This window comes from Pezoporus occidentalis, unplaced genomic scaffold (assembly GCF_034315485.1).
Source record: "Pezoporus occidentalis ecotype Australia unplaced genomic scaffold, CSIRO_AGI_Poc_V1 ctg38, whole genome shotgun sequence".
In the NCBI taxonomy this organism is placed as follows: Eukaryota; Metazoa; Chordata; class Aves; order Psittaciformes; family Psittacidae; genus Pezoporus; species Pezoporus occidentalis.
This window is the reverse complement of record NW_026915702.1, coordinates 7112643-7136373: the sequence shown is the minus strand read 5'-3', so window position 1 is coordinate 7136373 and position 23731 is coordinate 7112643. Positions and strand designations below refer to the sequence as shown.

Here is a 23731-nt window from a genome sequence, read left to right as displayed (position 1 = left end):
TCCAGCCTGAATCTCCCCTCTTTTATTTTAAAACCGTGTTATTTTAAATGTCATGTGAGAATCTCAACTACGTAGAAGTAGTGGGTCATTGTGGCTGAGTGCATGTTTCTTACACAAATAATTCTTTTGAAGAATGATAAATTGCTGCCTGAAGTCCATTTTAGTTTCTTTCTGGTCAGTGTTGGTAGAAGACTTTTAAGCACTAGGTTCTTGCCACTTTTGTGGCCTTTCTTTTTCTGTTAGCAAATGTGTATTACTCATTCTAGTTCTTTTCCTTGTCCTATTTTTTCCCAAAACATCCTTTAAACTACCCTGAAGGTGAAAGTTATCATCACAGAAGTTTCCATCTGAACCTGTTAATGCCTCCCTGCAGGACAGGGTATTATGCAAACGTCCCCTTCATTAAAAATTCTGTAAAGGAAGAAAGCTGGAAGACAGTGCTCAAGATCTTCTTTCATGCAGTAACCTTTTGTGCAGTGCTCCTAATGACTGTGCTGCCCATTTGCAACATATCCAAACATACGTCTGGATGCTGGAAGTCAATAGGATTTAAGCAGCAACTGCTTTCATAGAACTGGCTATTGCCAAGTATAAGTGTCTTCTACATAATGTGGTGGTTTGAATCACATCTGAGATACCCAGCTTTTCTCCTGCTGTGGTGGTGCAGCACTTTGAATAGGTGTTTTTGGGGGTGTAGCCCCTTTCTTTTAATAGTGCTCAAAATCATAAGAAAGCTTTTTATTACATGCTGCTTGGCTGGATTGCCAGCATATATCCACACTTTCCCACATCTGCTGAATCATATGCCATATACTGTGATTTAAGTAAAAAGATTGAAGTACGTAGATCTGTTTGTTGTTATAGACACACACATTCCTGTGTCAGAAGTTTAATTTTGCAAGTAATGCATATGTATCCCAATGACTAATGTTTTCCAGGGATTTTAGTGTTCAGTGTGAAAGAAGAGCGTATGCGTTACCAAAAAGTATAGAGCTGTGCAAATAATCTATTTCTTAAAAACAGAGTTGCTAGAAAATTTTTGCCTTATGCAGGTTTGAATGCTGGCACTATTACGTAGTCTGTAGTAGTCTTCTATTTATGGACAAATGGCCTTTTCAGTATTACTAAATTGGTACTTATAAGTATATTTTGGGGAGTGTGTTCCTGGATTATTGTCTTTATAATATAAGTTTGAGAAGTTCATTTATCTAGCCACTGTAATTTTTAATGGACTATTTTACAATACTGTAATGTGTTATAGTTGTCTAACTTCTCTTTGAACTAAATGTTATTTTTTTAACTTTTCTTTTTAAGCATTGCTCACAATTTTTACACATAGAAGATACACTGTGTTTCAGTTTTTGAATGTAGTTAAAAGGTAAACTGTTTCGCATGAGGATTCATCAGATCTGTCTTCACTTTCTGATATGTAATATTGGTACTAGGTCCCTAAGTAATTCCGCTTTTTTTGCAAGGTTCTTTGTTTTATGTTGTATACGCTATTGACAGGGTGTGGTTTCTTGCGTTGTCTCATCTGGAAGAGAATATTATTCTGGAGTATTCATACTGAAAAAGCTAAATTGTTTTGTAAGTTGTCTCTATTTTTTATCCTTTTCAGCTTCCTCATGTGTTTGTGAACTGTGTGGAATGCTTTACTTCACGACTTCTCTTAGAAGAAATTCTGATGCAGTTGCAGAGTTGTTCTCCTGAGGTGGAACAGACTTCTCAAGTGCATTGTGATACTTTCAATGACTTTGTACGCCTGTTTAAACAAGCTGTTGCGACTCAAGAGCTTCAAGATCAAACATTATACATTGTAAGTAATACAATTCTAATGTTCCTGTTTCATTCCTGTTAAGAGGGTGTGAATAATTGTTATGGATAATTTGTGTATGAAGTATGTGCAGCATAGAGCAGTTTTCACAATATTTCTGTGTAGACCTCATTCAGAATCTGTTGACAGTTGTAGATTCTTTCTGTTGCTTTACTGGCTTTAGATGAGGTTCTGTATTTTTCCTGGTTTTTAGAACTTTTTCTACACAAAAATGTCATGGCATAACTCATAATGAACATAAGTTATACTGCATATTTAAATCGGGTATGTAATAGTATCACAGAATCTTTAAGAATAGAGAGCCTTTATTTGTCTAATAATTAGTAAGTTGCATATCTCTTGCCTTGGGAAGATAGCCTCAGATATGAGAAAGCAAAGGTGGGAAGGAAGGCAGAAGTGAACTACAGAGCATGCAAATGACAAGAATTGATTGGCTAGAACAGATTCAAGTTAGAAGCTATATTAAGGAACTAAAATGCATAAAACCTCTGTAAAAGTGCAGTTGAGGTGTTAAATCTTAAGCTTGTGGCCCTCAGAGACAAGAACTGTAGTTTTAAAATTAAGATGGAAAAAATTTGATGGTATACTCAAGTGGAATAAACAGGCAGACTGCAGGAAAAATAACAGGAATTTAAGGATCACAGGAATAATTAAATCAGTGTAGAGCACCAGGGTTTGTGATTTTTGGTTTTGTTTTGTTTTTTTTCCCCTTTGATAATCTTAGCTGCCTAAAGGCATCAAAATTTACAGACATCTGTAATAGCATTTATTGTGCTGAGAGATGAACACAAATTTCAGGCATACAAGAGGTTTGAGAAATGACACAGGTTTGAGAAATCTTTTTTATTGTACTTGGTCTCACTTGGTTGAATGTAATTGATTATCTTAAAAAGAACCTGAACACCATCATATATTAGTGATGTGTAACTGTATATACATTGTAAACCTGCAAAAGACACGGACTTAGGTTTCAGGCCAGCAATAGGAATTAAGTTTATTTTAAAAGAGGCAAAATCGATTATTTAAGAAAACATGGAACTGGTTCATGATTAAAAGCTTAATGACCCTGGGTAATCACTCTGCATGTTTCTCACAGCAATCAAGGGGCATACTGGTTTGATTTTTTTTTTTTTTTTTTCAGACAAAGATGTTCATAATTACTGACCATTCAACATACTGAATGATAATCTCTGAACATTCTTAGTTCTGTTTCACAGGTTATAGTCAAATAAGTTCTAGTTCATTTTAAAAATAGTTAGCTACTTAGTTAAGTAACTTCATATTATGCTTAGTGGAAATAGTACTAGCTCTGAGTTTCCTACAGCTCACGAGTTAGTAAATTTGACATACAAACATACATAGATAATTCATTTTAATTTTCTGTCACAAAAATGATATTGACGTCCTTCAGCAATTCCATAAGAACAAAACTTAGCACTAAAATCTCTTTTAAGAAATTGCACAAAACACTCTATATAGTAAAATTTTACTTTCAGATTAATATTTGGATTTAAAAACTTCTACATCAGTAAAGAATACTTAATGTGTTACACGAAAATTAGTATCACTAGGAAAACAAGAAGTCTTTGAACAATGCTTGTAGAAAGAAAAGCATTAAATACCTAGAGAGGTTCAATTGTATCATGTAAATAGTTGCTGAATCAGAAGAATTAAGTATTAAATTAGTATCTCAGTTCAGTTCTGCAAGGGAACAGACAGGAATGGGGGAAATCAGTTCATGTATGTTAAACTGTGTCATCTGGATTTATTGTAGAATGGTTTAAATTGGGACTGACGGAAGACCAGCATGCTGGTAACATAAACTGGCAAAGCTAATTTATTCTATTTTATTTCAGTAGTAAATAATGTAATATTTCAGCCCAATTAACTCAGCGCAAATTAAGATAAGTGTTTACTTTCAAGCAGATAATTCCAAATGTTTCTCTTACCCAAAGCATGGGTGCTGAATGCTTGTGATTACTTATGAAAAATGAATTTTATTCATTTTAACTACCTGACAAATTGGAGCAGATATAACTTGTAGTCATTCATCCATTTACAGTATTTAGCACTTTACAGAAATAACAAGCTGCTGGTTTTAATATAAATCAGCAGACAGTTCTAAAATGTATAGCTTTTTTATAAAGCTGAAGGCTGTCACATCTGTATTAAAACTGTATTAAAACTAAGGCGTGGAATTACAAGCCTGTGGTTTGGTGGTTTCTGTGAACCACTTGACATATTCCACAAGTCAGGGTTGCAGGATATTTTATCTTCTGCAAATAGAAACTCCACTTTGTTTCCTGCTTAACTAAAAAGTAAGATCTGCTTAGATCAAGACCTTAAAGACCTTAAAGCTTTGTGTTTGGTAGCTGCATGTCACTGGATCCAATAAGCAGTGTTTTATTAGTAAAAATATGTAGCCTCTGTTTGGTCAGGAACATAAAGCAGTCTTCATTCCTGGAACTGTTTATTATATAAACCAAATACAGATGTCAATATAAAGTCATACATTATATTGTAGTTTTAAACAAATTCCCAAGAAGTGTGAGCTATTAAAGCAGAGATACTGCACTGTCAGGCCTTTTTCCTGCATGGTGTGATTTTGAAGTATCATTTGCATAAAATGTTTCTTGGTTGTCCACATAAAATTCTTTTTCTTATTGTGGGCAACAGATATGATAGATGTCTTAAGGACTTGGTGTAGGGAGGAAATGTAAAGAGATAGACAGATATAATTTTCCAGACACCTATAGTTTATCTTTCAACATCAGTAATTCAAAAGAAGTAATGGACTTAAGAATTTAGTTTTGTATTGTGAATGGTAAATAAAACACTGAAAGAAATGTGTTTTTGTTCTCTTTTTTTTTATTCCTGATAAGATTTTAAGTGTACTGGGAATACAATTTACATTTTTTTATCCCCCAGAGGACAAGCATGCATGTTTTCATGCTCCTGTTCTTTTCTTCTATGCTCCAAAATGTTGGTTGTTTAGATAAAGTGTTTCTTTTTTAAGCTGTACATATGCTATATATCTGTTACATCCCTGTTTCTGTGAGGATTGCATATAATACAATAAAACCTGTAAATTCCTAGGCTGCAAATGATGGCAAGAAAAGCTTCTCTCAAGATTCAGTTGTGTGAATTCTAGATGATAGCTAACTTTTTGAAAATATCAACTCTTTATTTCTTTCTGAAAAATAATTTAAGAGTGGAAAAAGATAGGTATCCTACAGGTGATCTAGTGCTACCATACTACACATGATCTTGAAATGTAAGAAGAATTTGGAACAAAAATTGAAGGTTTCAATGGTTGTTAATGATGATATGGCTTTGTCAGTGATATTCTTGACTGGTATAATTGCATTGCAATTTTTAATTGCCATAAGGCATGAGAATGTTGCTTTCCTGGGGATTGTATGTTTTTTAGGTGTCAGAGCTGCTTGGGCTTCCTGGAATCACACCCGAAGCAATAATCTCTGTGATGTTGCTTGCTTAAGGGGTGTTTTCTGCTGTCTAAAAGCCGTTAGTGAAATGAGTTTCCAGCAGCTAAGAATTAATTTTAAATGAACATGAGAATGGAAGTTGACATTCTCTATGTAATAAGATCATTGCTTTGTTAAAAGGTACTGGATAGAGCAGAACAGCTGAGGGAAATGGAAGCAAACATCCTGCCAGCATTTCTTAGGCTTCAAGAGTTGGTAAGTATCTGGAAAAAACTTAACATGTATGTCCTGCATATTGAAAGTAACTGAACATGTGGTTTCTGTCCATCCAGGCAAGATCAAGATAAGTGATTCTTTAGATCAAAAATGTTGCAAAATTAATCCCCCCTACACACCACCATCAAATAGTCAACTGTCTGCAGTCAAAGCTAGAAACCGAACCAGAATTTAAACATTGGCAGGTTTTTCTTATACTCCTAGGGTTTTTGGGGGGTTTTATTTAAATTCTGTTTGATAGTATCTTCCTTTATGATACCTGATCTGTTACAGATTCCTTTGGGGCTGGTATCAGATGCACAGCTGTCTTTTTGAGAATATTGGTTTTAAGAAGAATTTGAAATTTTTCTACTCTTCATTTTTATTTTTCTAATAATTGCAGAAAAATATCTCAGGCAGACTATGATCTGTAGCGAGATGCTTCAGTATAGCTCCTGTTAGCTTGGTACAAAGAAATAAATAAACCCCCTTTTAGAGTTTGTCAGATGTTTATGTGGAAATCCAAAGTCTGCTTCTGAGTCAACTGCCAAGTCAAAAGAGCCCAAACAACTGAGTGAGTATATTCAGCATAGAGTTCATTGAGTGCTGAATTCAGCATAGGAAGCATGAATTTGCAACTCGGAAAACGTTTGTTTTCCTCAGGTTTCTCCCATGTAGAGCTTCAGAGCGCTGTGTGGTGGCCAGCTTGGGAAAGGTCAGTAGAACACCAGCTATTTAATTGTGGCTGGAGCTGCACAGTTCATCAGCTGTGAATGTGCTTTATGTTGGCAAAGAGTTTTTACACTGTCACTGGAACTGCGGCACAGTATGTTTCTGGCTGGAGTAACTACTGTATCTTTCCCTCTTTCACTTCTGAAGTATCAAAGCTTATGCCTTGGAATGAAGAAAAATGGTGCATTCTCTGAAAAGAAACTGAAGACAAAGCCAGAAGATGGTGGTACTTTGAAATGTCTGAACATCTAAATAGCTGAAATTATGCTTGTCATCTCAAGACTTTTGCGTGGTACTCTTAAATCTTCTGGTGACATTGATTTCCCTATGTACTGAATGGCGACTGATTCACAGTTGTGATCTTAATCCTGACAGCTGGTGCATCTTCTGGCTCTTTTTGTCTGTTCTGCCATATTCTGGATTTTGCTGCCCCTGAAGCAGAAAGAACCTGTCAGACAGAGAAAGCAGGAAAATTTAGGCTTATTATTGCTGTTCAGGAACCAAAAAAGCATAGGCAAAGACTTACATGTAGTAGAGAAACATCCTCAAATTCAAAAGTAACCTCCAAATAAATTTGTCAGCTTTGCTGAATGCTGAGATTCCAGTTGCTCAGATTCTGGCTTCTGCACGGAGACTTTGTAAAACTGTTACGCAGCTGATGTTGCAAAGGAATGTTGTAGGAGCATCTCCTGCATCACTTCCTTTCCTTGAGTGAAGAGAGACAAGAAACTTCATTAGTGGTGAAAGATTCTGTGGGACTGGGGAATGACTGGAAAAGAACAGGTCATAGGATGCTTGATTTCTGTGAGTATTAATGTGAGAAGTACTTAGATTTTTCATACTGGAAAGTCTGTCAGCAATTGAACTGAAAATACCCAAGTACTTTCCTTAGCTAAAATACGAGGAAATCTGGGAGAGGAACACAGTTGAAGGAAAACTACAGAAAAATACTCTCATTAAAATAATAATTTAAAAAGACCCGTCAAAACAGAGATAGAAGAAACAGCAAAGAATATGAGTGGGTGCCACTTTGGCAGGAAGTGGGAAGAGTAAATAGAAGATTCGCCCTGTATTTCAGGGGAGGGAAATAAACTTTTCCTTCAAGTCATTCACAGCTCATGTTAAGCATTGTCAACTCAGTCGGGTCACTTTCTTTTATTTTCTTGAGGTGCCTTGATAGTTGTAAAGTGTGCTTCTGGAAGAACCATTTTTAAAAGCATCTTTTGTTACGCATATTTTTTAGTATGATTGCAGAAACCTTGCAAAAAGAATGATGCATCATCCTCACAGTCGGCTTCGTAGAAAAAAGCTGATACATGGAAGCATGACCAAAATAAGGAAATATTTTTTTTTTTTTAATATGAACTGTTTTGTTAGCTATTAACCAAAGCATCAAACTCAAGCATTTTGTCAGTAAAAACTTGGTTAAAAATAATACATTGCTACATACAACCATTGTTAGTAACTAGTAAAACATTTGGTAAAATACAGAGTTAATACTATGTTTTTGTTTTGAAATGTTTGTTGTTGTTTTTGAAAAACCAACTTACCTTTAAAATAAAGCAAGCACTATATAGCTGGCTTCAGAAAGCAGTGAGCTTTCTTTTGCTATTTAAATTCTCCCATTTGTTCTGAAAGACTGGGTTTAATTACCAAAGTAAAATGCTGTTTTAATTTTGGAAGTAAGGGATGGAATTGCTTGGTATTGTATAGTACCAGCCAATAGTACCAATACAATATAGTACAAGTACAATACTTGGTATTGTATCTTACCACCCCACCAATCTTACATGTCAGTGAAATGGCAAGGGATGCAAGGAAGTCTCATGTAATTATGAAAATATGCAAATGTATGAGCTTCTTTATAAGGCCAGCTGAAGCTTTATTGCTATCCCAGTCATTTGTATTAAACTGTACATTTGGTGATTTTTGTGGAACAGAAATGTCACAGCAATAATTTTTCTCATTGATATTGTAACATACAGCGTTACTTTTTCTTTCTGTGCCTGTTACTTCCTTTATTCCCTCCACTTCCCCCGCCCCCTCCATGTAGACTGACAGAAATGTGACAGTTATCCTGCTCAGTGAAATAGTATGGGAACTGTTCCGTCCAAATACTGGGTGTTTTGAGCCATTCACCTTGTATTTTCCTGATTACAGCATAGGTAAGCTAATTCTTTAATCTGCTTTCGGGGATTGAGTAATACTTGTCTGACAACATCTAAATGCTTTTTTTGTGTCAATCGGTATGCCTTTAAAGAATCAGGAATGTGTAATAGCTGTTGGAATGTAAAAGTCTGTATTCACACAACCTCTGAAAGACTTCTCTTTTACCACTTGCCAAAACATCTCAAAGTAAAATTTTGGTTCCATTGTATTTGGTGATTCTTTTAATCAATGTAGGTTTTGGTGGGTTTGGGTTTTTTTTAGTGATGACTATAGTTTGTTTTCCCACTTAACTTGTAAGATGTGGTCAGTTTATTGAGTTAGCTTTAAGTAAGCAAAACTTATCTTTGTTCAAACAGGGCATCTGCAGAAGATCTTGTCTCAGAATCATCCCCCAGAATATTCTGCAGACTTCTATTCTGCATATATCAATATTCTGCTTGGTGTCTTCTACATGGTCTGTAGGGACTTGAAAGAACTTCAGCATCTGGTGAGATGAGTTCCTTTAGGATTGTTCTTTTGTTTTAGGAAGTGTTTTGCCAAAACAGCTCTGAAAGTCTAGATTTATTGTTGAATATGGACAAAGAGAAGTCATAGAATGCTTTGGGTTGGAAGGAACAGTTAAATGTCACCTAGTCTAGCCTCCCCTGCAATGAGCAGGGACATCTTCAACTAGATCAGGTTTCTGATCTTCAACTAGATTCAGGTTTTTGCGGTGTGGCCTTGAATGTTTCAACATTAGAATATCTTCCAATTGCATGTTCTCAGCATGTCCAACCTTCAGTTCTGTTGTTTTCCATGCCTATTAAATGTAACTGGCCACCCAGTGTTCTTTATAATTCAACTTTATGGGAAATTTAACTTAAAATTTGATACATTTTCCTGTGTCATCTAGGAGGGTAAAATTTTCACTTGGCTTGCATCCTACAAAGGATTTTAAGGTAACCAAGCTGCTGCAAGACAGATCTGTTGCACAGTTTTACAGAAACATAGCGTATAGTAGTTTGATTCAAAGGCCTAGAAAAGTGAGGATTGACATAAATGTTTTTATTGTCTGTGTTTTGGAGTTAAGAATAAAATAGGTAAGTCAGAGTTCCTGCAATATAGTCACACCTGAGGGAACAAAAATACATTGAAGCTATTTGGAAAGAAAGAGTTTCGATTTTATATCTGCTGAATAATGCAATAGCAAACAAACAGAAGAAAAATAGAAATTACTTGATGGTGATTTTTGCATAGGAAAAGCTTAATAGCAGTAACAGTTATTAGCTCACCAGGTTATTACTTAAATAACTATATTGTGTACAAGGAAAAGTTTGAAGTGATCATTGGTTATGATTAGTAAACAGATCCATGCTAGTGAGATGATCTGAATGTCCTGCCTGCATTTCCACTGGGAAGCTGAACATACCTGTTAACTATATAGGTTTTTTATTTACATGCAAATGCTGAAATCTGATGGCTATACAAATGGAAACTAGGGTCACAGTTCTTCTAGACAGGTACTTAGGTGACTCTGCTTGTCAGAGTAGTTCCATTAGCCTTAAACGCACTGTTTGTGTGTGTGTGAAATACCAACATTATGAAAGTATTTACCTGATTGGGCGCTAAATCCTTTTTTTGGTTAATAAGTCTCTTCTGTAGAAGAGACACATACAACTAACTGTCCATAGGCTTTTGAACAACTCCACAGTGTCTAATACAGACTCTAAATGTGTATGTTATTATGCATGATTATTAATAATGCATATTATTTATATATTATTAAAAATACATTCTGGAATTAGATTTACATGTGGAAGTTATGAGTTCTGAGTACTGGCACAGAGATTTAATAAGGTGCAGGAGAACAAAAGGAGAATGAAATGTGAGGATTGTTCTTTACAAAATTCTGTGTGATACTGATTTAATAAATATAGAGAAAAGTCTAGATTACAGCACGGTCAAAGATCTCTCAATCTTACCTTAAGCAAAAGGAGTTCCTTTGAATGTGGAATGTGTTAGCATGATTTTTGTTGTTTGGGGTTTTTGTTTTGTCTTTTTAAGAGTAACTTCTGTATGTGTGGCCTACTTCTGAGCATGCTGTACTGCTCCTGGAATGGAAAGTTTAATCTGAAAATGAAAAAGCAAGTTCATGAAAATATTTCTATTGCATCTATAATGTCTAATTACTATGTTATTAAAAAAAAAAACAAAAAAACAACAAATGCAATCCCTGAGTACAGTAAACAGATTTTGATGAAATCAAACCCAAGCAACCTGTGAGAGATTACTTCTGTTTGTATTTTAACCTACAGAATCATTGTGACATTTAACAGTATAATGTTTAGAAGCAAGCAGCATAATTATTGACTGAAAAATAATCCCTTGGTTTTGCAAAGTAATGAATTACACTGCTTATTATATTCTGTAGCTAGATGGACTGTATAGGACCTTTTTAATATGTTGTACAATTTACTTCCTGTAGGCAGCGCTCAATTTTTCTAAATACTGCGAACCAGTGACCAGAGGAGAAGGTAAGCTTCTGTCTTTAATTTGAGCAGGTGTATGAGAGCGCACGTGACCTCCTGTGTGTTTTGTGGAGGACTTTGCTTTGATCTTCATTGTCTTGTGACCATTTTTGGTCACAACAGCATTGCTTATTTCAGTTGCACCCAGTAGGCAGCATGTGCAGCATGATGTTTTTTTAGTGGTGCGTTATGCAAATACTGTGAAAACTTGCTTCTCCACTATAAATCTTTGTCTTCACTCAACCACCAGGACTTCTGCATGGGATAAGTCATTCCTCTGCCAAGGCTAAGAGGAGAAAATGAAAGCAGATGTTCTGCCAGACTGTCCCAGAGTATCTCAACCGCAGAAAAACATCCTTGCATGGTAACATGTACTTGCAAATGGATGATTGTGGTGCATCATTTTAATGCAGCATTTCAGAGTCAGGGTGTTAGATGACTTCTGTCATGTCTGTGACTGTTCAGGTGCCAGGGATAAGAGTTATAGTGTTGTGTGAGTTAAATGTTTAACAGAGTTGATTCTGCCTTGGTGCAGCAAATGAACGTGACTCTCGCAAACTCTGGAAAAATATTGAACCTCATTTGAAGAAGGCAATGCAGACTGTTTATCTCCGGGAAATATCCAGGTAATCTGGGGGCAAGGGCTTGTTTGTTTTGTTGATGTTGCTGCTTTTAACAAGCTTCCTCTCTGAATATTTACCTTCTGTATTATGTTTCATGGCTAGTGTTTCTTTTTTGATAGAACAGCATAAAACCCACTTGTAAAGTTGAGTTGACAGATCCTCACTGTGTACCAAGGATGCATGCAAGCCTCAAACTTACTGTGGGATGTTACAGATTTTGAACATTTGTGTTCCTTAGCTTTGTTTAGCAGAGCTAAATTTGTAGGTTTACTGTGCTTTCTGACACCCTTTTTTTTTTTTTTTTTTTTGTCCAAGAGCAAAATTTTCCTTACTGTTTCTGACAGTATTAGAATCTGGTGTCCCGCTAATGGGCTGAGATCCTCTTGATAGGGTTTTAGATTTCTTGTTTATTTCTTGAGTTGCCAGACTGCTAGTATAGAAAGATGGCGGTGTTCATTTTCAATGTTAACAATTGGATCAAATGTAATGTCTTTTCCATGTTTAAGATGAGTGATTCTCATGTTATGCCATATGAAGAGAGGTAATTCAGTAGTGTTTGATTTCTTTATCTTGTTACATAATGATTTTTTTTTTCCTTTGAATCATTGAGGCCATAGAGTATTCTGGTAACTGAACCTGTGTCTGTAGTATCAGTCCTTGCGAAATGTTTTGGAAAAGTGATCGTTTGTTCAAAAAGGAGAATTGATTTTACTTCATACGAGCCAAACCTCACTGTACAATGAGGCATTTTTCTATTTAACTCAAATATATATTTGTACTTGATATTGATCTTCAATGCATAGTCTACTCAGGATCTTCCTGACTTTTTATATTGTGCAGTTGCCTACTCTAATTAGGGTGTAATACAAGATTATGTTACAAAATAACTTATGAATTGTTTCCAAATAAATAGATTTTCCTCTTTACAGTTTTCTTTGATTATAAATTTGAGCTTTAATGGGTTTTTAATGATAAATTCCAGTTTCTGCATTATAGTTCTAGGTTTTACCTCTGTGTACCAGTAAAAGCTTGAGGAATTAAAATGACCATATCAGTTTTTCTGACCACAGAACTGTAATTAATCTGGGCTTCTCTTCAAGTTTTAAGTGACAGCAGTAGAACTTTGCTATTGACTGATGTGCTACATGAGCTAAGATGAAAAGGAGCCTGTTTTTTCTACTTGTAAAATAGTCATTGGGTAAAAACTTCACTCATTCATTATAGTTTGAGTGATACATCAGCTCTTATTAAACTGTTTCCAGAAGTTTTACAGTATATGGCTGATAAACCTTGTTTATAAAGATAGTATCATAGAATCACAGAATGGTTTGGGTTGGAAAGGACCTTAAAAATCATTTAGTTCCAACCCCCCTGCCACAAGCAAGGATACCTTCCACTAGACCAGATCTTTAAAAACCCCAAATAAAAAGCACTGGTGCTTTAACAAACTCTGTGATATACAAAAATGATCTAAAATCATGACATTCGTGACAATGTCATTCTTTAGGGAAAATTCTGAAGTGAAATTTTTTGCTGTTGTTTAGGACCACAGCAAACTGCTTGCAGGCATTTTTCACTGACAGAATGTTCCATCTTGATGTCTTGGAAGTTTTACAGTGAAGAGTGAATATTGCTTTATTACATAGACTCCAAAATTACATTACAGAGTAATTATAGTATTGTTCTCACTAGCATAAACAGTTATTAAGCAGAAAAAAAGTCAAACCTATTGTTTTTTTTACTTTTTACCCAATTCTGCATTTTTCTTGAAACTTGGAACACTATTGATACATGCTTACTGGTGGTAGGAAGGAAAGAAACTAGTATTTTACAATTAGCTTGTACTCAAATTAATACCTTAATATACCATTACTTTCTGCGTTTTTTCAAATATGCATAATCTGCACATAATTGAAACCTAATTGCAAGGTAGTATGCCATGTTATTTTTAATTATGCTCTTACTAACTGTATCCTAGCCAGTGTCATGAAATTGAAATACAATATACCAAGCAGAAAGTTGTCTCTAAAAGGCTAACAAGTATTTCATCTTTATATATAATTTATATATATATATGTGCATTATTTGTCTTTTAGCTCACAATGGGAGCACTTACAGCATGGTGATGAAGAACCTGGGCAGCTGAAAGGTATAGAATCATAGAATCATAGAATAGTTAGGGTTGGAAAGGACCTTAAGATCATCTAGTTCCAACCCGCCTGCCATGGGCAGGGACACCTCATACTAAACCAACTCACCCAAGGCTCTGTCCAACCTGGCCCTGAACACCACCAGGGATGGAGCATTCACAGCTTCCCTGGGCAACCCGTTCCAGTGTCTCACCACCCTAACAGTAATGAATTTCTTCCTTATATCCAGTCTAAACTTTCCCTATTTAAGTTTTAACCCTTTACCCCTTGTCCTGTCACTACAGTCCCTAATGAAGAGTCCATCCCCAGCATGCCTATAGCCCCCTTGAAATATAGTAACTGTAGAGGCTTGTGATGTGAAATGTGTACTTTGCGTTTGGCTTGGTTATTGTCACCTGAAAACATGTGAAGGGAATTATATAGATGAGGCCACCTGTTAACGTTCAGTTACAGTTCAGGTTAATCATGTTTATTGAGAAGGTGTTCTGCAGAGGACTCTTACTGTTTTTTTCCCCATAGCATATATCTTGACTTTAACCTTTCCAAAGGTTCTTTGTGGGAAAAGCAGATTTCTTTAAGTATTTCTTATGTAGGAATGGAGGAGGAATGGGCTGACTCCTGATGGTCAAACCTCTATGTACCAACTGGCAGAATGGTCTGAATAGGGAGAAGGGAATACTATACCTGGTATGTTACTTACACAGGATTAGCACATTCCTAAACAAAACACCTGTCCTGTGTCCCACTGTATTGGAAAAGAGAAATGTCGGAATCGCAAGAATTCTTTCTGTTGTTTCAGTAGAGGAGTAGGCTTTGTTGAGGTTTATACTTCAGATAGGCTTGAAAGTTGAATCTTAATGTATCTGTCAGCCTTCGTTTACATTTTCCTGGTGCTGTCTGTTGCTCATGGTCTTTTGACCAGTTCACAGTTTGGGAACGCTTTTTCCCTATTATTTGTTACGACAAATAATGTATTCTTTAGATAGTAGGTAAAATAGCCATTTAATATTGTCTAAAGATAGTTTCAGTCATCAGACTGTTTCCTATATTTGGAAAAGACCTTTAAGATTATCAAGTCCAATGATTAATCCAGCACTGCCAAGACCAAAACTAAACAGTGTCGCTAAGGCCTCATCTGCATGGCTTTTGAACACTTCAGGGATGGTAACTCCACCACTTCCTGAGCAGCCTGTTTCAATGTCTTACTGCTCTTTTGGTGAAGAAATTATTCCTAATAGCCAGTCTAAACTTCCTATGGCACATCTTGAAGCCATTTCCTTTTGTCCTGTTGCTTGTTACTTGGGAGCAGAGACCAGCCACCTTCTCACTCTGTCCTCCTTTCAGGTAGTTGTAGAGAGTAGCATCGGGCCGTTCCTTGGCCCTTCACAGTTTTTGTCTGTGATAATGGTATTGAGAAAGCAGCTGAACTCATTTAGTTACAGCAGTAGAGCAGGACAGAAGGAAAAGAAGAAGAATGCAAACGAGTTCAGTTTGACGTTTGTGGATGTTCAGAGTGTTTTGGTGACTCATAAAGTGTTTGTTTATTTTGTAGGACTCTCTGCACATACGCATGTGGAACTTCCTTATTACTCCAAATTTCTTCTAATAGCTGCTTACCTTGCTTCCTACAATCCTGTTAGGACAGATAAGAGGTTCTTTCTTAAGGTAATGAGATTTTTTCTTAGTGTTGCTTAATGGATTCCTGCATACTGAATTTCCTATTTTAAAACTCTTCATTTTAAGCAATATTTCTATGTGTGGTTCATTTGTTGTGATCAGAAGCTTTTCTGTAGATCACATTGTGATTAGTAAAGATGTAGTCATTATTAATGTCTAATAAACCAGTCTTCTTTGTTGTGTCAAAACATATGTAACACTGTTAAGTGCAAGTATCTGCTTTGCTTCTGTAAGTTGGTATAGCAACAGTTTGTAAAGATTTTAGAGGAGTGCCTGCAGTGGCCTTAGGTATAAGCCACAGGAGTAAGATACAAACCACAAGTGCATTAGCCTTTAATGAGGTAAAATGACATAGTGCAATGTTAACTTTTTTACACAATTTTAATTTCTGAAACAGAGAAACAGACACAGTTGCTTTTGCAGCAGATGTGGTTCCATTACCTGGCATGTGTTGTGTTGAAATGATGGTAATGCATGTTTTAGGATGAATGTATTAATCCTTATTACCAAATCATTGTCTAAACTCCATTTTCTGTAAGTTCTTGACATGTATAGGTTGAATTTTTCTTCTTCTGTTTTTTTTTGTTTTTTTGTTTTTTGTCCTTTGGGCTATGTTGTAGTCATGCTGCAAACAAATGCTGTGGTGCCAGAGTTTGTAGCCTGTTTCTTACCCAGAATCTTCGTGCTCCTCAAGCGTACCTCATTGTGTTGTTTTTGAGGTCTTAACTGGAGAAAATGTGGGCAGGAAGACTGATACCAGAAAAGTGATTAGGCAGTTATGTTTTCTATGCATTTTACTAACTTTAAGGTTTTATACGTTATTACAGTATGTATTAATATATGCATGTGTGTATAAATGTATGGTATTCATGATGAATTGGTGTGAAAATGTGAAGAAAATGTGAACAAGACAAATTTGTAAAAATATGATTGTTTTCTTCCCTCTTGAAGAAAAAAACCACATAGACATATGTTTTGAGAAGTTACTGTGGTTTTAGTAATAATATACTAATATGTTTTTAGTTTAAATATGTATTTAATGTTTCTGGTATGATCTTACATTGAAAGCTGAGAAGAGTAGAGGATTACTTGTAATAAGTGCAGATTTGCAAGTTTTCTTTATGGGCAACCTTTGTTCTTTTCCCTTGGCCAAAGCAGTTTCTTTGTAAGAGATTTATTTGCTGAAGAAGTGATTTTGAGCAGATATTTTCATATCTGTCTTGGAATTTAAATAGGAAAGCTCACAAGAGTCAGTTCAGTGAAGCATGCTGTCAAAAAGTGCCTCATCTTTCTTGTTTGTGTTCACTGAGCAGCCTTCTCAATATATTTTTTTTTTTTTCCTTTCTCCTTTTTTAGTATCTCTGATGGTTCTGTTCTTGCACATGAACCCTGCCAGACTTGTGTGCAATAAGAATGAGCTTCTAAGGTTTTTGAAATGCCTTCATGGTCCCTGCTTCAATCAGTGATATTAAATATTTTTCCCAAGACTTGGATGAACAGGAGAAGTTACCATTCTTGCTCCATCTGATAGCAGTTAGCACTTAGCCAGGTGGTAAGGTGAATTTCAGAAATAGCTGCATTTCAAAGCCCAACAAAACCGACACTTTTGATGGGTTCAGGGTTTTGAGTGATGCGGACTGTGAAAGTAGAATATGATTTTCTCAGGTTTATAATGAGATTCAGAGTAGGTTACAGCAAATTATCTTCTGGGATTTAACTAAGGACTGCTAGATGCGAACAAGAAGATAGGCATTTAGGTGCTAATATGCACTACTGGTATGGGTGCTAGGCTATACTACAGCTAAAGGTAAAGTTATGGTTTGTGGCAGCCTGGAATGCTAACACCTGATAAAGCAGTGTAGTCATAATTGGCGTGGCTGCTATTAATTATATGAAAATTTAAGAGCTTTGCAGTAGGTTGAGAGAAAAATACAAAGCCGGTTTTGAAAGGTAATCTTTAAAACAAAAATTTCAAACTATATGAAGTCTTATTTTTATCATTTTAATAGAAAACAGGATTAAAAACTAACTACTAAAACTACTATCTTCTAAAAGTAGCTCTGAATGCAATGTTTCTATGTGCTTGCACAGAAATAGGGCACCTGCTTACTTGCTTTGAAACACTTGATAAATATGCTGTATGGAGATTCAAAATGTATGAATGCAGTTGTGATCTATCATTGTTTAATCTCAGGCTTGATCACTTCCTCCTCCAAAAAGTCTCTGTTATCATCTAGTCTTCTTTTCAAAAGCATGATAAAAAAGATTGCTGTCTCTGATACCTGTCTCTAATATGATAGGTATTAATTGAATGAACTAATTCTTTTTTTTTCAGTCTGGCAAATTATGTAAAGGAAACTTAAAGCCCTGACTAATATTAAGCTCTTCAGAAGTCAGTCAAGAACAGCCACAGTTACTGATATCATCTTGACATGGCTGAATATTGAGGTCTACAAATACTAAGTACAAGATTTTAAACATTATAATGAAAAAGAATTCCTTCTTTTGAGATATTTTTTCCCCTGATTCATTGAGCATGCTTTATAAGGTATACTTTGAGAAGTAGCACTTGACTATGTTTAAAGAATATTGTACTGCTTTACTAATTTTATATCGTTTATACATGTCACCCTTCATGTGTCTCTGTCTTGTTTTGCTCATTGATTTATAGCCTTAAGGCGTTTACTAGATTTCTGTGTTTGTCTTGCTCTCACATGTTCAGTTGAGATCCAAAATCCAGAACTTGATCCAAGAACACTTTATTTTCCTTGCACAGTCTTCCCTTTCTTAAGATTGCTTTAAAGCTGTGCCTTTTTAAATGATGCTCCTTCCTTCTTTCTGTTGTTTAGCTCCTGCACCTTGAACTATATTTGTATTGATTTAATTCCTTTTCGTCATTCTGCCAACTTGCATACCATCCAAATTCTAAAATGGAGCAGATAAAAGGTGAAAATTCAGATGGATTGTATGCATGTATGTTTTGAAAATGAAGTGTCCATCATTGAGACTTCTCTGGAAAGAGAAAGAAATGAAACGTCTTTTTCATTAGTTGATTGATGATAGGAGGAGGATGGTGGCATGAAGTTTAATTCAGGCTGCATTTTTGCTGCCTCTTCTCATCAGTCCCTGATTGGATCAGGAAAAAACACCTTATGCATATCACCAAGTAATACTAGTGTATTGTTTTTTGCCTTTGCAAGAAGTAAAGCAAGCATAATTTTAGCACTTCTAGTAAGACGAATTGCTAGTAACATCAGGCACAAATACTGGAGGTTAAAGAAGCAGAACCAGACTACTGTGCTACCATGTGTAGAGTGTATGTATTTTTTGTTGACTGTTTTGTTTCTATTTTTCCTATAGAAGGAGCGTAAAATAATTTACGAACGAATTTGCTTTTTTTCTGTTGTTTACAGCATCATGGAAAAATTAGAAAGACCAACTTTATGAAGAAACATGAAAAGGTATGTATTTTATCTTGGCTGAGCTTGGCAACAAATATTTTCTTCCTGCTCAATTGCTGGTTTTGCATTTTGTTTTGCCTCATTGTTTATTGTAGAAGAAACAGAGTTGCATAAATAACAGTTCTTATGGTGTACTGATTTTGTGTGATGTAAATTTCTGTGGATACACGCATTTTTATTGTTTTGAAATTTAACTGTAGCATAAATTCATCTCCTAAAGTAATGTTTTTCTGTGTAAAAAATGTGCTTAATAAAGGTAGTTAAAGGACATCATACATGGAAGAGCCAGATATCAGAAGTTCTCTGGAAGATACTAGTAGTTTTGAAAGTCAAATCACTAATTCCCAGTCATGCAGTGAGGTATAAGTGCTAAAGTTTGTGTTTTGAGACTTGGAAACTTTGCACTCCTGTCCATTTCTTAGGATCCCATCAGACTATTAGCTAACCTTTCCATGGTTATAAATAGCTAAATGTCATTGATTTCAGTAGAGTTATACCAGTTTTTACTGTCAGAGGCTTAATATGCTAGGAGAAGCAAATACCTAAATGCGTATTTATAATTGTAATATAAAGAGATAACTGTAATATAAAGAGATAAATCAAATTTTAACGTTTGTAACTTGTTGTCTTGATTTTAAAGAAACCTGTAGAGTAAGAGCAGTTCAGACAGCACTAAATCCCTGCTGAATTATATCATTATATCCTCCTCTTCTCCATGCTACAGGCAGTGTAAATAATGTGAGAAAAATTCTGACGATACTTAGCCTGATAATTCTTTGCTTCTGATTCTGCCTGTAGTCTTTTTCCTAATTTCCTGCTGCCTCAGCAGGAGGACAGAGTCCTTGGCAGTCTAAAGACTTCTTTCCAAGTTTTCTTATTTCTGTATGGATACAGTTTTTGCATGTGAAAGTGTGAGTGAGCATAGTTCTCCTTCCAGCAGTGCAATGTGTTGCACCACTAGGTAAATGTAAGAATTTGAAAGTCTCTAAATTCATGCGTCCTGTACAAATGGGCATCATGTGTCTTTTGTCCCTCGCACATGAACTCCTGAGAAATTCCAGAGCATTTAATTATTTTCAGGAATGCTATATTTTTGCAATACCTTCATGTCTTAATTAGAAGATAAATCATTTTCAGGAGAAGGAATAATTAAACTAAAATGTTCTTTTCCTTGCATTTGCTGCAAGGAAACATTTGTTTTATTCCTTCTTGGCAATAGATTTCCATCTTGGAAGATGATATGGGAGCAACCAGGGACACAGGAACAGCTAGGGACGTACAATAAATGCGAAAAGAGAGATTTGATGAAGAAATACCCAGGTTGTGATCACCTTAATTGTACTGTAGAGCTTGAACTCTGGTATCATTGGTTATGTTAAATGGGCTGATTTCACTACTTAGTGTTCAGAAGTGTTTTCATTAACAATAAACTGATTTCCATTTTATTATTGTTCCTGAAGCAAACTAGATGCTGCTAAGTACAAAAACAGAACAGGAGGTACTAACAAAAGAATTTAGTAAATGAGGGTAACTCAAAGGCAAACAAATGTAAGCAAAATTAATGGTCAAAAAGATGAGTAAGATTTCAGTGACTTTTTTACTTTAATTAGATTAATTCTAATTTTGTAGACTTTATATTTACCATACAACCCAAGCATTGAATGATGTTCTGAAAGCATTGTTAGACATATTTGCATACATGTCTAACTATGTCTTATGCAGTTGGTTGTCCAGCTGTAACAAGTAACTGGCATCATCAGGAAGGACTTTGAAGACTGCAAATGATCTGATTCTTGCACCTCTTTGTTGCATTCAATATTAGTCTTACTTTGAAGAGAGCTAGGACTTCCTAATTCTAGTAGATCAACTATAGTTAGTAGAAAGTATCTCTAGAGTTGACAGTGTTGCACTGACCTCTGACTGCATGAAAAAACAGGAGTGTGTCCTAGGGATTAATGAATAGGATGGGTACATTGTGGCATTTTGAAAGCATCTTTGCTTCTATTTATAGAGCACTGGCTCTCTGCTAATGTGTCACTTTATAGGTTAGGACCCTTCTGCTATTAAGTATTAATGCCAGAAACTGAAACTGCTTGTAGGTCAGAGTAGAGTCTGGTTTTGAAAGTTTCTGAGGTATAGTAGACTGCAGGTCCTAAGAGCATTTTCCAGACTTGCCTTCCTTTCCTGTACTGTAATCTTTATAAATATTTGCACAGAGATACAGTTGTCCAGATGTAAAACTGTATACTTAGGTACTATGATTCTGTAGTGAGGGAAACTGAAATATAGGGATAAAAGTTTATATATGTAGTGTTATGAATAAAGTCTCATTTGCTTCAGTTGGTGTGACAGCTTCTATCAATACCTTCCCTCTGAGAAGCTTGTTTGAAGACTGATTTGCAGATCAGACTCAGCTGACTCCACGCGCGTGCTTGCATCTAAGCTGGTGTCTTTTTATAGACAGTGCAGAGCAAGTCAATGCAGTCATTGGAGTGTAGGGTGCGATTAGTCTCGTTCTCAAGCAGGTTCTATGTTCATTCAGATGAATTGCACCATAAACTGCACTGATTAGATCTACTGGCTGTAATGGTAGCCAGGAAACTAGTTTGACTGTACGCACCTACTTGGCAGGAAGCGAACATTAGATTAAATAAATCATTCCCTTAAAGTTTAGGTGCAGGCAGGCTAAAAATCAGTTTCTCGATTCTTAACTCCATCCAGTCCAGAGGCCATGGTTTGTTTTTTTATTTAATTAGAAAAAAGTAAATCTTGTGAGTGAGGGAAAAAAATTGACTTTATCATTCTATTAGTTGTCTTGGTGCTGACAACAGCAGCATATGTTGGGTTTCTTTGCGTAGTTGCCGTAGAACAGTGTTTTCCCAGTTTAGTGACAAGTGAGGGATCTTTCTGGTGAAGCTACTTGTGCAGGAGTATGCTTTTTCAGGTGTCAGGCTGTCAAGAGATCAAGTGTGCTGGTTGTTTCTCAGAAAAGGGTTTGTCTAGAATCCCTGCTTCAGCTTCATTCTAGGATTTCTTTTGTGTCAGGATTCCTAGCTTGCAACTGAAGATGCGTCATTTGTATAGCAGCCAGGAAGGTTTGGAAATGCTTTCTGCCTTAGTTCCTTGCAGATTTGTAAAAATCTTATTCTTTACTATGTGCTGTTTGGAGGAATTTCCAAACCATTCCTGTTCTTCCAGGCGTTTATTTCTGTCAAAGAAATAAACCTAGAGTGCTGCTTCTACAAGTTACACACTCTTAGAATGAACTCTTCCGGCTCTTCCAGAAGAAAGTGTTTCTCTCAAATAATTTGAAAGTTCAAAACTATGTTCTGTTTAAGCAAGAGCTGGTAATACCAAGAGCAAGAAACTTGTGAAGTGACTGTATACTAAACACAAGTCTTGGGAGACATGGTCTAGGATGAGGCATCCCTGCCCATGATAGGCTGGTTGGAACTAGATGATCTTAAGGTCCTTTCCAACCCAAACCATTCTGTGATTCTATGATTACTGAATGCATGCTGATTGTGCTTGCTAGCTGCTTGGAGTGTACACAATTACTGTGTGTTTGGTGACTTTTCCTGTTGATAACAAAAAATATTCACAGAGCTGACACGTTTAGAGGCAAGGGCAGGGGATTATGCAGTTCATAATTTACACCGTACCTGCATTCTGACTAAGGCTGCTGTGCTCAAGTTTTGGCTACATTTATGTTATTTTTTAGACTGCTTTCCTTGTTAGCTAAGAGGTAGTGTGGGGGACACCTCCTGGATTTGAAAAGCTAAAACATGTATTGGAAATAACTTTTTGGTTTGCTGAAGAAATGTGTGGTTGTGTTTTAATGTGATGACACAGAGGTGCTGGTGGTGTATTTGAGAGTTTTTCTTTCCCAGAAGAATTTTGGAATAAACTTTATTTGGAAGTTCTTCTTCAGGGGCTGTAGCAACAGGACAGGGGGTGATGGATTTAAACTTAGAGAAAGTTCAGGTTCAATACAGGGAAGAAGTTCTTTACTGTGAGGGAGGTGAGGCACTGACACAGATTACCCAAAGAAGTGGTAAGTGCTCCATCCTACCAGTGTTCAAGGACAGGCTGAACAGAGCCTTGGGCAACATGGTCTGGTGAGACGCATCCCTGCCTATGGCAAGGGATGGTTGGAACTAGATGATCTTAAGGTTCTTTCCAACCCAAACCATTCTGATTCCTCTTAAAACTTGGCTTCTCTGCTAGTAAGAATAAATCAATGTATACTACAAAAAAGGGAAACTGGATGTCAAAGTAGGGAGAATGAAATACAAACTTAAATGGAAACAAGTATGTCCCTTGTCAGAGCTTTTGACAGTTTGGGTCATAGATAAATCTCTGCAGTCCTAACTATGCTGTCTGAGTTGTAATACTACCCACTTCTGCCTTGTGAACTGCACTTCTCCTTATTGTAAAATAATTGTTTATTTTAAAAATGCTTAGCATCGAAAAATCAGGAATTCGTATTTCTGTGAAATTCAGTCTAATTCAGTGTTACTTCATACAACCTGTAATGCCTAAAATGTCCATCAATGTCAGCTGAGGTGTGAAGATGATGTTGTATGGTGCAAACGAAGGATAAAGGACAAAATAGCTCTGTAAATGTGAAGTTGAGTAAATATGCTGTGTTTTGTTAACATGTTTGCCTGTACCTGGCAGGCAGCTCTTTATACAGCAGCTCTTGCAGCAAAGGAGCTGACCTTGGGCTCAGGCAGCTGAACTCTTAACTTTAGCCAGCTGAACTTGTGGGTGGCGGAAGGGCTCTGGGCCCTCACACTCAGCACTCTTTGGGCTGCATGTTGAATAATCTGTCCAGTTTTGCCCCCCTGCAGTACAAGACACACATTAATAAACAA

General features: G+C 36.1%; 1 protein-coding gene across 2 annotated transcripts in view; it reads left to right on the top strand.

The window, feature by feature from the left end:
- ORC5 (origin recognition complex subunit 5) overlaps positions 1 to 23731 on the top strand; it is a 72278-nt gene that overhangs the window by 6744 nt on the left and 41803 nt on the right. For both annotated transcript variants that reach the window (XM_062632013.1, XM_062632014.1), the window contains 9 exons: positions 1619 to 1816; positions 5461 to 5535; positions 8321 to 8432; positions 8793 to 8923; positions 10901 to 10949; positions 11479 to 11569; positions 13663 to 13715; positions 15269 to 15381; positions 18807 to 18854. In XM_062632013.1, the coding sequence (XP_062487997.1) occupies positions 1619 to 1816; positions 5461 to 5535; positions 8321 to 8432; positions 8793 to 8923; positions 10901 to 10949; positions 11479 to 11569; positions 13663 to 13715; positions 15269 to 15381; positions 18807 to 18854 (870 nt within the window). The remainder of the gene's footprint in view (positions 1 to 1618; positions 1817 to 5460; positions 5536 to 8320; positions 8433 to 8792; positions 8924 to 10900; positions 10950 to 11478; positions 11570 to 13662; positions 13716 to 15268; positions 15382 to 18806; positions 18855 to 23731) is intronic.